Here is a 13,169-nt window from a genome sequence, read left to right on the forward strand (position 1 = left end):
TTGGGAGTTCATTAGCCAATAATAAGGGTCTAATCTTTTGCCACTTAGGGAAATGATCGCCAATCTAAGTCAACTGTAGGATCCAGCGACAACTCATCTCCTCAGCCCCCAAAGAGGAAAGGGAAAAAAGAGGATGTGAATTTAGAAAAATCCACAAAAGGAAAACAAAATCTAAAGTTAAAGAACTCACCACAACCAATTCCAGACAGTGGTAAGTTTGTTGTTGTTATTATATTGTTGTTATTGATTATTTTTATGTTAAGGCTGGATACAATTTTAATGCTTAAATAGGTCTATTTGTTCCTCTGGGCACACAGAAGATATTCCTACTTGTCATGCATGAGTTTTCACAGAAGACCATGTGTATATGAGATGCTGCTTTTCAGGATTAATTCCTATTTGTAATTAGAGGTTGTGCTACAAAGGAATGTGTTTTGAGATGAAACATTTCTATTGCAATCTTACAAAACGAAGTAAGTTGTAACATCCTGTGTTCCTACTGAAAGTGCTTAATTAACATTTTTTTACCAACTGCTACTGACATTGGTGTCTCTTGTGTGTCTACAACCTTTGTTCACAATCATTATGAATTACCTTTTAGTCACAGATCACTCCCTTCCCCCCAAAGAAAGTTTTACTAATTTTGCTGATATCCAAGAGAACACACAAAACTTTACCAATAAACAATATATACCAAAATTAGTTATGTATCTTACATTACCAGGCAAGAGCTTGTCTAAATAATTTTTTAAAAATTTGTATCAGGACAAAATTTCAGGATAAAAGTGTGATGAACTAAGGACATATGCCATCAGAATTGTGGATTTTCCCATTAGGTTTTTGTGACTACAGGCTGTTATGGGTTTCATTACAAGCGCGTTCTCAGTGGGGTGAGCACATGACAGTGAAATGATGCTGTGGCAGAGGGCTTCTGGGACACAGCCCAGCAGAGTGACTGCTTCTCCTTCCTCCTGGGATCCATCCACACACACCTCAGGGGGACACACTGGGGCACCTAGGAAGAGGATGGATGCGATAAGGTTTCAGATGTGTGGCCAGAGCTTTATTTTCTTGCCTAAGAGCTCCAACTCATTTCAGAATCTATATGAAGATTCACATTGAAGTTACAGCTAAGGTGGGCTTCACAATTGAAGAGACAGCATGAAATCCTATGAGTGTTTAGAGAATACTGCACAGATGAGTACAGAGTTAAAAGGAAGATGTGTTGAGATTAAGTTAAATGAACAGGCTAAATGAATGAGCTAATTACAGAGAGAAGAAAGAGTAGAGGGTGTTTAAATCTTCAAAGGTTGAAATGATGGAGATTAGCTGGAAGCCGAGTGTTCTAAATTCTTGTTCTAGTTCTGCTGTTGACCCTGGACAAGTCACTTAACATTTCTGGGCCCCATTAGCCATCTGCAAAGTGTGGGTTCATGTTAAGATTTAACCTTAAAGTTTTGCTTATCTTTAAGTTTGTGAAATCCTTTTCAGTGACCATGAAACAGGGATGCCAGGGTGAAATTCAGCCAACAAATGTTTATTGAATGCTTATTGTATTAGCAGACACCAAAGGAAAAAAAGCTAGCCATACCTTGAGCATTAAAAGTATTTTAGTTTAATCAATGTATACTAGATAATAAAGCTCCCAAGGCCATGGGCTATGTCTTTTTTTTTAAATGTATTTTTATTGATTTCAGAGAAGAAGGGAGAGGGAGAGAGAAACAGAAACATCAATGATGAGAGAGAATCATTGATGTCTGCCTCTTGCATGCCCCCTATGGGGGATCAAGCCCACAACCCAGGCATGTGCCCTTGGCCGGAATCGAACCTGGGAACCTTCAGTCTGCAGGCCAACTCTCTATCCACTGAGCCAAACTGGCTAGGCCTGGGTTGTCTTACTAGTTTATTTTTTTAATCCCCAACAACTTGCACATATCTTATGGATATGATACACTTAATAAATACTGAGAAATGAGTGATGGAAGTTACAAAATAGAGAAATCTTTGTAATACTTTAAAACTCACTAAGGAACAGGACCCATTTTAAACTTTTCATGAATTATTTTATATTAAAGGCTTTTTAATAAAATGTTACTTGCTTATTTTCTGTGAGGCTCTTCTTAATTCTTGAAAATCCCAACTCCTACTTCCAATATTTTTTTAAAGTCTTTAGATTTAGTAGTTGTCCCTCAGAAGAAAGGGAAGCATCATCTTGTTAGGTATCTCATTTGTAGAAATTTGGGGACACAAGATGCTGTATCAATATTTCCCTCTTTCACAGGAAAGTAACTTTTATTAAAAAATTGAATTATCAGTACTTTTGCTTTTGTGAAAATCCACAAACAGTGTTCAACAAAAATTGTATCTTTGGGGATGAAAATAACAAAAATATATTGAATATTGAAGCAAGTCATATTTTAAATGTGCTAAGAAATGATAGAATCAATGAACAAAATGAGTACAGAGGGGCCTTGATTTACGAGTTTAATTCGTTCTAAGACCGAGCTCGTTAAGGAGCTTGTTAACTCAAATTACTCTATCAACTCAATGCAAAAAATTGGCCAAGAGACAGCTGGTATCTCAAAAAACTCGTTAGTCGGGACACTCGTAAGTCAAGGCCCCACTGTACTTTACCTAAAAGATTAAAACTTTTGAAAAGAACCAAAAAGAAATTCTGGACATGAAGGACTCAATAAAAGAAAACAAGAATGAACTAGTGAGCACAGGAAATAGAGCTGACCAGATGGAGGAAAGAATTAGTGATATCTAAGATAGAAACCTAAAAATGACATAGAGGGAAGAAGAGTGAAACTTGAGTATACAGAAAATGAAAGAACTCTCCAAGAACTATGACTCCATCAGAAAGAGCAATCTATATTAATAAAAGGGAAATGTGCTAATTAGACCGGGAGATCTTCTGGATGTCATTCCAGACAAAGTCAGTGGTGGGGCTGAGGCAGAGGTGGTTAGGGGTGATCAGGCCAAAAGGGGAGGGCAGTTGGGGGTGATCAGGCTGGCAGGGGGGGCCAGTTGGGGGCAAGCAGATCAGCAGTGGGGGGGAGTTGGGGATGATAAGGCTGGTGGGGGGAGCAGTTGGGGGTGAGCAGGCCAGCAGAGGGGGGGAGTTGAGGGTGATCAGGCTGGCAGGAGGGCAGTTGGGAGCAAGCAGGCCAGCAGGCAAAGTGGTTAGGGGTGGCCAGGCAGGCAGGTGAGTTGTTAGGAGCCAGTGGTCCCAGATTGCAAGAGGGATGTCCGACTGCCAGTTTAGGCCCGATCCCTAAACCAGCAGTCGGACATCCCCCAAGGGGTCCCAGATTGGAGAGGGTGCAGGTCAGGCTGAGGGATTACCCCCCCTCCCCCCCACATGAATTTTGTGCACTGGGCTACTAGTCTATTTATATAAAAACCCTGGGTATAACATCACGACCCAAGGCTCGACTAACCAGAAGGAAGTCAGTCCTGCAGGGGTTGTCTTGGAAATGGCTGCACCCTCCCCGAGCTGTTTCCCGGAGTTGTTTCCAGTAAGGGCGAGGTTTGAGGCAGGAACCCGCCCTCGGAGCGTGGAGGCATATTTTTATAAAGTGTGCCACACCAGCATGGCCAAGGGTGAACCTGAGTTGGGAGCGGCTGAAAGGCTTAGAAAAGACAGACAAGAGAATGAAAGCTGGGTCTCGGTGGGACGCTGCTTCTCTGAGAGACAGTGACCACAGCCACAGCTGTGTCTTTATTTTATAGCAGATGCCACGAGGCAAAGTAAGGGCATGATCAAGATGTTTACAACATTCTCCTGGGTTTCAATCCTACTCAACTACATGCACCTGGACTCTATCAAGCCTACATCACTCAGGCATGTGGGGCTACGTGTTTGTACCATAGGTTCAAGCTTACAACTATAATTGTTGGCTATAATTGTGCTGGGAGGGCCCTGCCCTCCAAGCTGGGACTTGCACGTGGCAATGAGAGGACTGTGCCCTCTCATCAGTCCAAGGCTTGAACCTGTCCAAAACACTGTAGCGGCTCTGCACAATAAAGTTTTAATACATTATATTAGAGGTTGTGAGGGTACTGTTTTACCCACAGCGTCTACAGGAATTGCTGCAAATTTACTTCTCGGTGGAAGAACCTTTCATTCCCAATATAAATGACCAATTCCATTAAATGAAATTTCAATTTCTAGACTCGATATAAACAGTGAAGTTGCTAAAACTATTAAAAAGGCTCAACTTTTCATCATTGATGAATGCATCATGGCATCCAGTCATTCTATAAATGCCATAGACAGATTACTAAGAGAAATTATGAATTTGAATGTTGTATTTGGTGGGAAAGTTCTCCTTCTTGGAGGATATTTTCGACAATGCTTCAGTATTATACCACATGCTATGGGATCGGCCATAGTACAAATGAGTTTAAAGTACTGTAATGTTTGGGGATGTTTCAGAAGTTGTCTTAAAACAAATATGAGATCAGAGGATTCTGCTTATAGTGAATAGTTAGTAAAACTTGGAGATGGCAAACTTGATAGCAGTTTTCATTTAGGAATGGATATTATTGAAATCCCCTGTGAAATGATTTGTAATGGATCTATTATTGAAGCTACCTTTGGAAATACTATATCTATAGATAATGTTAAAAATATATCTAAACATGCAATTCTTTGTCCAAAAAATGAGCAAGTTCAAAAATTAAATGTAGAAATTTTGAATATACTCGAAGGAGATTTTCACTCATATTTGAGTAATGATTCCATTGATTCCACAGATGATGCTGAAAAGGAAAATTTTCCCACCGAATTTCTTAATAGTATTACTCCTTCGGGAATGCTGTGTCATAGATTAAAATTGAAAGTGGGTGCAATCATCATGCTATTGAGAAATCTTAATAGTAAATGGGGTCTTTGAAATGTTACCAGATTTATTATCAAAAGATTATGACCTAACATTATTGAAGCTGAAGTATTAACAGGATCTGCAGAGGGAAAGGTTGCTCTGATTATAAGAATTGATTTGTCCCCATCTGACACTGGCCTCCCATTTAATTTAATTCGACAATAGTTTTCCATGATGCCAGCATTTGTGATGACTATTAATAAATCACAAGGACAAACTTGAGACAGAGTAGGAATATTCCTACCTGAACCCGTTTTCGCACATGGTCAGTTATATGTTGCTTTCTCTCGTTTGAAGAGCATGTGACGTTAAAGTTAAAGTTGTAAATACTTCATCACAAGGGAAATTAGTCAAGCACTCTGAAAGTGTTTTCTTTCTTTTTTTTTTTTTTAAATATATTTTATTGATTTTTTACAGAGAGGAAGGGAGAGAGATAGAGAGTTAGAAACATAGATGAGAGAGAAACATTGATCAGCTGCCCCCTGCACATCCTCCACTTGGGATGTGTCTGCAACCCAGGTACATGCCCTTGACCGGAACCGAACCTGGGACCCTTCAGTCCGCAGGCCGACGCTCTATCCACTGAGCCAAACCGGTTTCGGCAAGTGTTTTCACTCTTAATGTGGTGTACAGGGAGATATTAGAATAAGTTTAATCACTTTATCAGTCGTTTGCATCACTGCTGTTTTTATATCATGTTTTTGTTGTTTTTATATCATGTTTTTGTTGTTTTTATATCATGCCTCTGTTGTCATTATATCCTTTTGTTACTGTTTGTTTATTAATAAATTTATACATTTTTTCATATACATTTTAATAATTTCCTTTCATCTCTCACACTTCTATTATAGAGAAAGGGCAAATAGCAATATTAAAATATTTCTGCTAATTAATTCCCTTTTAATGTGCACGAATTTTGTGCACCAGGCTACTAGTATAAGAATAATAGGCATACCAGAAGATGAAGAGAGGTAGAAAGGAATGGAGAGCCTATGCTGGCTCAAGGATTCTCTTGTTTTTAGAGAATCCTGCTGGATATATTATTCTTGCCTGGTAATTCCTCTCTTTCAGTAGTTAGAATATTTGGTTTTACTCTCTTCAGCTTGTAGAGTTTCTGCTGAGAAGTTTGTTGATAAGCTAATGGGCTTTCCTTTATAGGTTACTTTCTTCTTTTCCCTGGCTGCCTTGAATATTCTTTCTTTGTCATTAATTTTTGATAGTTTTAATACAGTGTGCCTTGGAGAAGGCCTTTTTGGATTGAGGTAGTTAGGTGTTCTGATTGTTTCTTGGATTCAAGGATCCAGCTCTTCGCATAGGTTTGGTAAGGTCTCGTCAACTATCTGTTTGAATAGGCTCTCTGTTCCCTTCTACCTCTCTTTATCTTCTGGTATGCCTATTATTCTTATATTGCTCTTTCTGATGGAGTCATAGTTCTTGCAGAGTTCTTTCATTTTCTTTATACTCAAGTTTCTCTCTTCTTCCCTCTGCATCATTTTTAGATTTCTATCTTTGATATCACTAATTCTTTCCTCTATCTGGTCAGCTCTATTTCCTATGCTCCCTAGCTCATTCTTGATCTCTTTTATTGAGTCCTTATCTCCAGAATTTCTGTTTTGGTTCTTTTTTAATGTTTAATCTTTTTGATAAAGTGTTCAGTTTGTTCACTGATTTCTTTCTTTTTTTTCTTCTCTGAGCTCATTAAATTGTCTGTCTGTGTTTTCTTGCATCTAGTTGAGTTTTTTTTCAGAACTGCAATGTTGTAGTCTATCATTTAAGTCATGTATTTCCATGTCTCTAAATTTGTTTTCTGGAACATTTTCTTTCTGAGCTGCCTTGTTATCTTGATTATTCATGGTGCTTGATGGATTCTTTTTCTGTCTAGGCATCTTTGTATAAGTGGTACTTCTCTAATAGATTGATAATTACAAATCTTTCTATTGTTTTCCAGTAGGTGGTGCTAAATCACAAAGTTTTTGTTTGTTTGCTTGCTTGTTTGTTTAGTTCTCTTGCACTTCTCTGGCTTTTCAGATCTCCCTGGGATGGCGGAAAGTGGCCTGTGCTCCCTGGAAATATGGGTGCCTCTCCTGTGATCTGGTCACCCCAGGCTTAGAGGACTAACCTGCAGGGGAATATGGTGGGTTATGTGGCTCAAATTTGTGAAATCCCATTGCTGCCTCTCGCAGACACAGATGCCGCAGGCAGTGTAGCTGCAATACATAGGGGTAGGGTGAGCTGGGGGAACCCAGCTGCCTCTTCTGTTGCTTTACCCTCCTGACAGTGGCGACCAGTGGACCTCCATGGCATCCCCCCCTCCACCCCACTTGAACCTGGGATTATTAACAAAGTCCACCCTTTGCTCAGGGAAAAAGTGATTCTGTAGTACCAGTCCTAGGATTTTCAGATAATGTGCTCTGCTACCAGACACCAAGGCTGAAGGGAGGCATATTTTGGGAGGTTAAGAGGCAGCCAGGCTCTGTGGCTTTATTTTTGTGTCTTGAATGCTGACTGTCAGACACTCGAGGTTGCACCTCTGTGCTTTGTCCCTGCCCAGGTCAACTGAGCTCAGCCATAGCTTGTACTGTCCCTTCCTACAGGAATTCTCACTGAATCTCTTCACTCCTCTGAGCTGAAGGGAGTACCAGCCACAACCTGATTCCTCCCCTCTACCTGCTGTGAGCTCTCTGCTTCAGGGCTGCCTCTGTGTGCCTCGCCTTAACTTTTCTCCCTTCTCGCCTCCCAGGTTTGGTCCCACTTGCCCACCTTAACATGTTTCAATGCACGGATCTCTCAGCTGTGTTTGTGCATTGAGCAGGGAATCTTTTGTTGAATTATAGCTATTTAAGTGGTTGAAACCTCATAGGGAGAGATCAAGTGGATCTCCTACCCACCATTCCTCTCTGATCTTTTTTCCCCAGTAAGAGGCTTATACCATTGATCAGGAAGCACATAAAATAGTTTAGATGAAGCATTTTGTACCTTTTTATCTTGATAAAGAGAACATATAACCTGGAAAATGAATCTTGGATTCTTAAATTTTTTTCCAGGGAAAATGAAAAAAAACACACAAGAAAACTTGTGCTATTCACTAGATTAAATCATTGTTTGGTGAGTTAAGGATATTAGCTTAAATCTATACTTTTGAAAACAGAGCTATTTCTCCTTATCAGATCTTTCTCCAGATGTTTTTGTTTATAGAAATTTTCCAGGTTATAATATTAAAAGTATCTGTCTCTCTTTCCATATTTCTTATTTCAGCCTTCATATTTATTATTGCAGTTGCTTTTTGTTTTAAGGTCATCTATTTTAGTAATTAGAACCAAGTGTATGCTTTTGGATATTCATATTTCAAAAGGCTCTTCTTTACAAAAGTAAAAGCAGTAATGACTTGCAGCAAAGTGAAAGGATGTGGTGAGACAAGAGAATGAGTAAAAAAAGTAAGAATTTAATGCTGTATTGTGTATTTGAAAGTTTCTGAGAGAATAAATCTTAAAAAGTCTCATCATAAGAAAAAGTTTTATAATTATGTAGGGGACAGATGTTAAGTAGATTTATTGTAGTGATCATTTCACAATGTATATAAATATTAAATTAAAAATGCAAACATTTGATTTTAGAGATGAAACAGTTTGTTCTGTTGAAAGTATTTTTAATTTGGAATTAAATACTAGTTGGTTTTTTCTCAAAATGTTAAATTTTATAGTTAGGATGAATAGCTATGATTATTTCATACATATGTTAAATTGTGCCAATTTCTGACCAAATGCTCTTTACCTATATACTATTCTCAAGTTAATTAGAAAAAAGAGGCTTTTTTGTTGGCTTTTTAAGTTGTTGTAGGTTTCCTTATTTTTTATAATTAAGATTGTAGTCATAAAGGTTGCTCTTTTCTTTATTTCTGCTTACTGATATCCCCACATCTAATGCTGTAGGAATGAGCAGTGCTGATATCAGTCTGTAGATGGCAACCTGGTCTAATTTTATTGCTTTTTCTTTCTTTTTTCTCTCTCCCTGTTTCTGTCTGTAATAGTAAAGCTTAATAATTCAAGCAAAGCAGTGACATATTTCTTCAGGGAGACAAATCCCATTTTCCTTTGGTAGCCAAGATGCAAAGTAAGATTGGTTGGTGATTGATGAAGTTGGGTGTGAAATGCATTTTTAGTGCTGCATTTAAATACCAGCTTAACTGGCCAGCGTATGTTTTTGTTACACTTTGCACTTGAGTTGCCGTGCCTTGGGATATGTTTTAGAAGCTGTTAACTAGCTACACTCTCCACTGTGAGTGAAGTAGTGATGATAATTGTTTTGAAATAGTCACATTTTCTACATGGAAAAATTTAGTGTTTTTTGTATGCTTAGAACACAGGAAGCATAGTGAATTCAGGGTCCACAGAAATACTGGAAAAACTGCAAAGAAAATAGCCTGGTTTGTACTGCTATGGCTTATTTTATACTGATAATTATAAATACTTTTAAAAATCAGAGTATTGAAATGTAAGCAAAACCAAGACTTGTTTTCTTTCGAAGGATGTGATTCTCTGCATGTGTGGGTGTGCTTCTGGGCGCACGCACGCGCCCACACACTAGTACTCTTCTTGATGCAGTGCCTGGCTCATTCCCAGCCTCGTTCTCTGACAGTTCCCAAGGAACTTGTGTTGTTTATATGCCTGATGAATGATAGGGAGCAGGTGCCGTGCCTGGAAAAGATGTCGGAATATTATGACCTTGCTGGGTGACTGCCCTTGAGCAGTCATGCTCTTGAATTTTCTAATAGCTACAACCTGCACACGGCTTGCTGTGTCGCCCCAAGCATGAAGCATTACTGCAATCCATCCTCAGAGTCAGATCACGGGCACTGAAACTTGAGAGTCTTTGGTTCGACTGATGAACCAGCTCAGGCAGTTGCATGGTTCCCAGTCACAAGGGATTCTCAAGATAAAACAGGCAGCACATTTTGCCACTGTGCTCTCCCTAAGTCTCACCCTCTGAGGGGGATTATGCACTGGAAAAATATGTAAAACAGAAGGCACAAAGGCAGTGCCTGGTTTTGTTTAACAAGCTAACGTAAGATTTATAATTCATTGGTGTCTGTTGCCACCACGTCACCATAGGACAGAGAAATGCAGATTTTCTATTCCTTTGTTGATTGTAACTGCCCATCACAATGACAGTGTCTATTGTGGGATATGGGTCAAATTTAGTACTAGTATGTTAAAAATTTGTAAGCTAAGCATTTTTCCATGCCTCGATGACCCTTGTTGGAATTACATATTGTACAACAAAATTCCAGTACAGTGAGGAGTTTTAGTAATTTCTTAAAGTTTTATTGTGGTATTCCAATCCTATTTATAAAAATTAGAATAGGAGTGTATACTTTGCTGTTCACTTTAGTGTGGGGAGGTTGAAAAATTAGAGGTTGGCTGAATACCACTAAGATGTTTATCTCAGTTTGAGAGGAGTATACTAGCCCTTTTTAGAAAAGATTCTTTTCATATTCTGCCCTCTTATCTTATCCACGTTGTACACTGGACAGAGAAGTACTGTGAGAAAAGCATCTTTTTAAAACCACTGATATAGGGTTGAGGCCTCTGCAGTAAACTTCTTTTGGGATATATATATATATCAAATTAAATATTTTATTGATTTTTTTTACAGAGAGGAAGGGAGAGGGACAGAGAGTTAGAAACATCGATGAGAGAGAAACATCGATCAGCTGCCTCCTGCACACTTCCTACTGGGGACGTGCCCGCAACCAAAGTACATGCCCTTGGCTGGAATCGAACTGAGCCAAACTGGTTAGGGGTTGGGGGCTATATTTTTAATGTAGCCTATGGTTGGGTATTAAGATACTTTTGTTTTCAAAAGGAAAAGTTTGTTAGCTGTTGAATTACATAGGTATTTCCAAACCTTTGAGAAGTTTTATTCCAGAAATGTATTTAATTTTTTATTAAAAATTTTTAATGTTGACGTTATCGCAGGTGTCCTCCTTCTTTCCCTCCCCCCTTAGCCCACCTCCACCCACCCCTGCCTTCCTCTCCCTTGGCCTTAACCAAACTACTGTCCCTGCCCCTGGGGTATGCATATATGTTCTTTAGCTAATCCCTTCACCTTCTTTATCCAGTCACCTCCATTCCCCTCCCTTCAGATATTTTGGTACTCATATGACATTTTCCCATGTAGCCCATGATGCTCTGTATAACCCACAATGCATCTTAATTCTTGCACTGTACTCATAATGCCATGTAAGGCACCTGCAGTGTGCAATGTTGCTTCTAGTGGGAGAGTTAACTACAAGTTCCATTTCAGAATGCCAGGAGCTCACGTGACCTTGCTGCCAAATGATGCAGAACTGCCTTCCATCAAATTACTGGTGTAGATCAGGCCACAAGGTGAAGGATCCATGTGGGTTTGGGTTTGAGGAGGAATGTGAAGGATGAGGGGCCAGACCTAGAATTACAGGGATGGGGACACTGAGGTCTGGGTCCAGGTTCTTTTATTAGTTCACCCTCTGCAAGAGGATAATGTTGGGATTTTCTCATTTTTATTTTTGCCCCCTAGCTTTAGGCTTTGGTTTGCAACCCATTACTTCTAAGCAAGTCTCTTTCCTTCTTGGCCCATCTAGGACCCAGACAAAGTTCATAGCATTTCCTTGATTCAGCCTCCAAAGTTATCTCTGAAGTTTTCTGTAGCTTAGTACAGAGAAAATTTTATTCCAGAATTGTATGTTGGACACAGCAAAGACTGAAATATGATTCACCTAATTTTCAGAAGCAAACTAAACTTGATTACTGTGCCCTAACCAGTTTGGCTCAGTGGATAGAGCGTCGGCCTGCAGTCTAAAGGGTCCCAGGTTCGATTCCGGTCAAGGGCTTGTACCTAGTTGCAGGCACATCCCCAGTAGGGGGTGTGCAGGAGGCAGCTGATCGATGTTTCTCATCGATGTTTCTAACTCTCTATTCCTCTTCCTTCCTCTCTGTAAAAAATAAATAAAATATATTTAAAAAAATAAAGTTGATTACTGTGGCAGGGCATTTCATCATGGGATCTGAGGTAGGGCCCAGACTGAGGCTTGGTTAGGGAGGGGTCTGATGTTAGGAATGTCTATGAGATGGCTGATCCTGATGGTCACAGGTAGAGGGAGACAGAAGTAGCCGTGGGATTTATTATTCTTCCTCTTTCTTCTGCCAGTCCTGTGGTGAAAGAAAACCAGGATGGGGGCCTGACCCATTGGAGTATCAGAGTCTCCTCAGTTCATTCACATGGGAGACACAGATAAGCACCAAGCAGAGAATCCTGCTCAGAGTAGCACTTAGCCATAGGGTGGGGGTGAGGGGTGTTTGTGCACACACATGCCTGCACATGTGTTTGCAGGTCTATTATGCCTACATTTGTGGTGACAATTGAAATGAAGGGCTACAAATTTTAAACACTGAGCAATGGTACAATTCTGATGCCAATGTTTTAGAACATCTCAGTTGTGGATTTTAATCTGATATTTTGTCAGTTTCATCTACAAATCCTCAGAATTAGATAAAGAGCATTTCCCTAGTTTTACAAATGGAGGAAAAAGAGATGCTAATTTTCTGAGGGCATATCAATAGCTAGTGATTTCTGGAAATTTCTCCTCTGACCGACAGCTGACTAAGAGGTGGAGATATACTTGTATATGTGCTATTTGGAGGGCACTGATGCCTGAGAGTCCAGGGGGAGTGGGGAGGCCTTGATGTGTGTGTGCTCTGACTGTGTTCCTTCAGTGCTAAGTGTTGATATATCACAGTCGACCCTGAAGCTTATCTGAGACATCGTGAGAAGTTCACATATTTCTCCTCTTCCATTTTTCAGTATTTCATATTCCCTTTGTAAATGGGAAGGATTGAGTTGAGCTGTTTCTGTTTTGTAGGTGGTAGGAGTGAGTTATTACTATCAAGGAGATTTCCTCTTCAGCAATATGGTACAATATAGGGTCTTCTCTACTCTCACACAGACCAGGCCGGGAATGAGGCTAAGTCTTCAGCATTTATTGGTTGCTTCTTGTATGTGCCCTGACCGGGGATCAAACCCACAACCTTCGCATATTGGGACAACACTAACAAACTGAGCTACCTGGTCAGGGCCCCTGTACATATAGTTTTACAGTTGTTTGAATATCCTAGGACTTAAATTCTTGTAGCCCAAACTCCTCTCTGTATCTGGATTTCCTTCCTATGTTTCATGAATCTTCAGACTTATGAACTCCTCTCCTAGAATAGCACTTATTTCTCCCATGAGCGTTTACCTCGTGCT

The 13,169-nt window shown here is 39.7% G+C and overlaps 1 protein-coding gene across 2 annotated transcripts in view; it reads left to right on the forward strand.

Annotated features, from left to right (window-relative positions):
* DCDC2 (doublecortin domain containing 2) overlaps positions 1–13,169 on the forward strand; it is a 189,677-nt gene that overhangs the window by 90,340 nt on the left and 86,168 nt on the right. For both annotated transcript variants that reach the window (XM_070405644.1, XM_070405645.1), the window contains one exon: positions 49–211. In XM_070405644.1, the coding sequence (XP_070261745.1) occupies positions 49–211 (163 nt within the window). The remainder of the gene's footprint in view (positions 1–48; positions 212–13,169) is intronic.

This window comes from Myotis yumanensis, unplaced genomic scaffold, assembly GCF_028538775.1.
Source record: "Myotis yumanensis isolate MYYU_CA2020_CCGP unplaced genomic scaffold, mMyoYum1.0.hap1 SCAF_2, whole genome shotgun sequence".
NCBI classification, from domain to species: Eukaryota; Metazoa; Chordata; class Mammalia; order Chiroptera; family Vespertilionidae; genus Myotis; species Myotis yumanensis.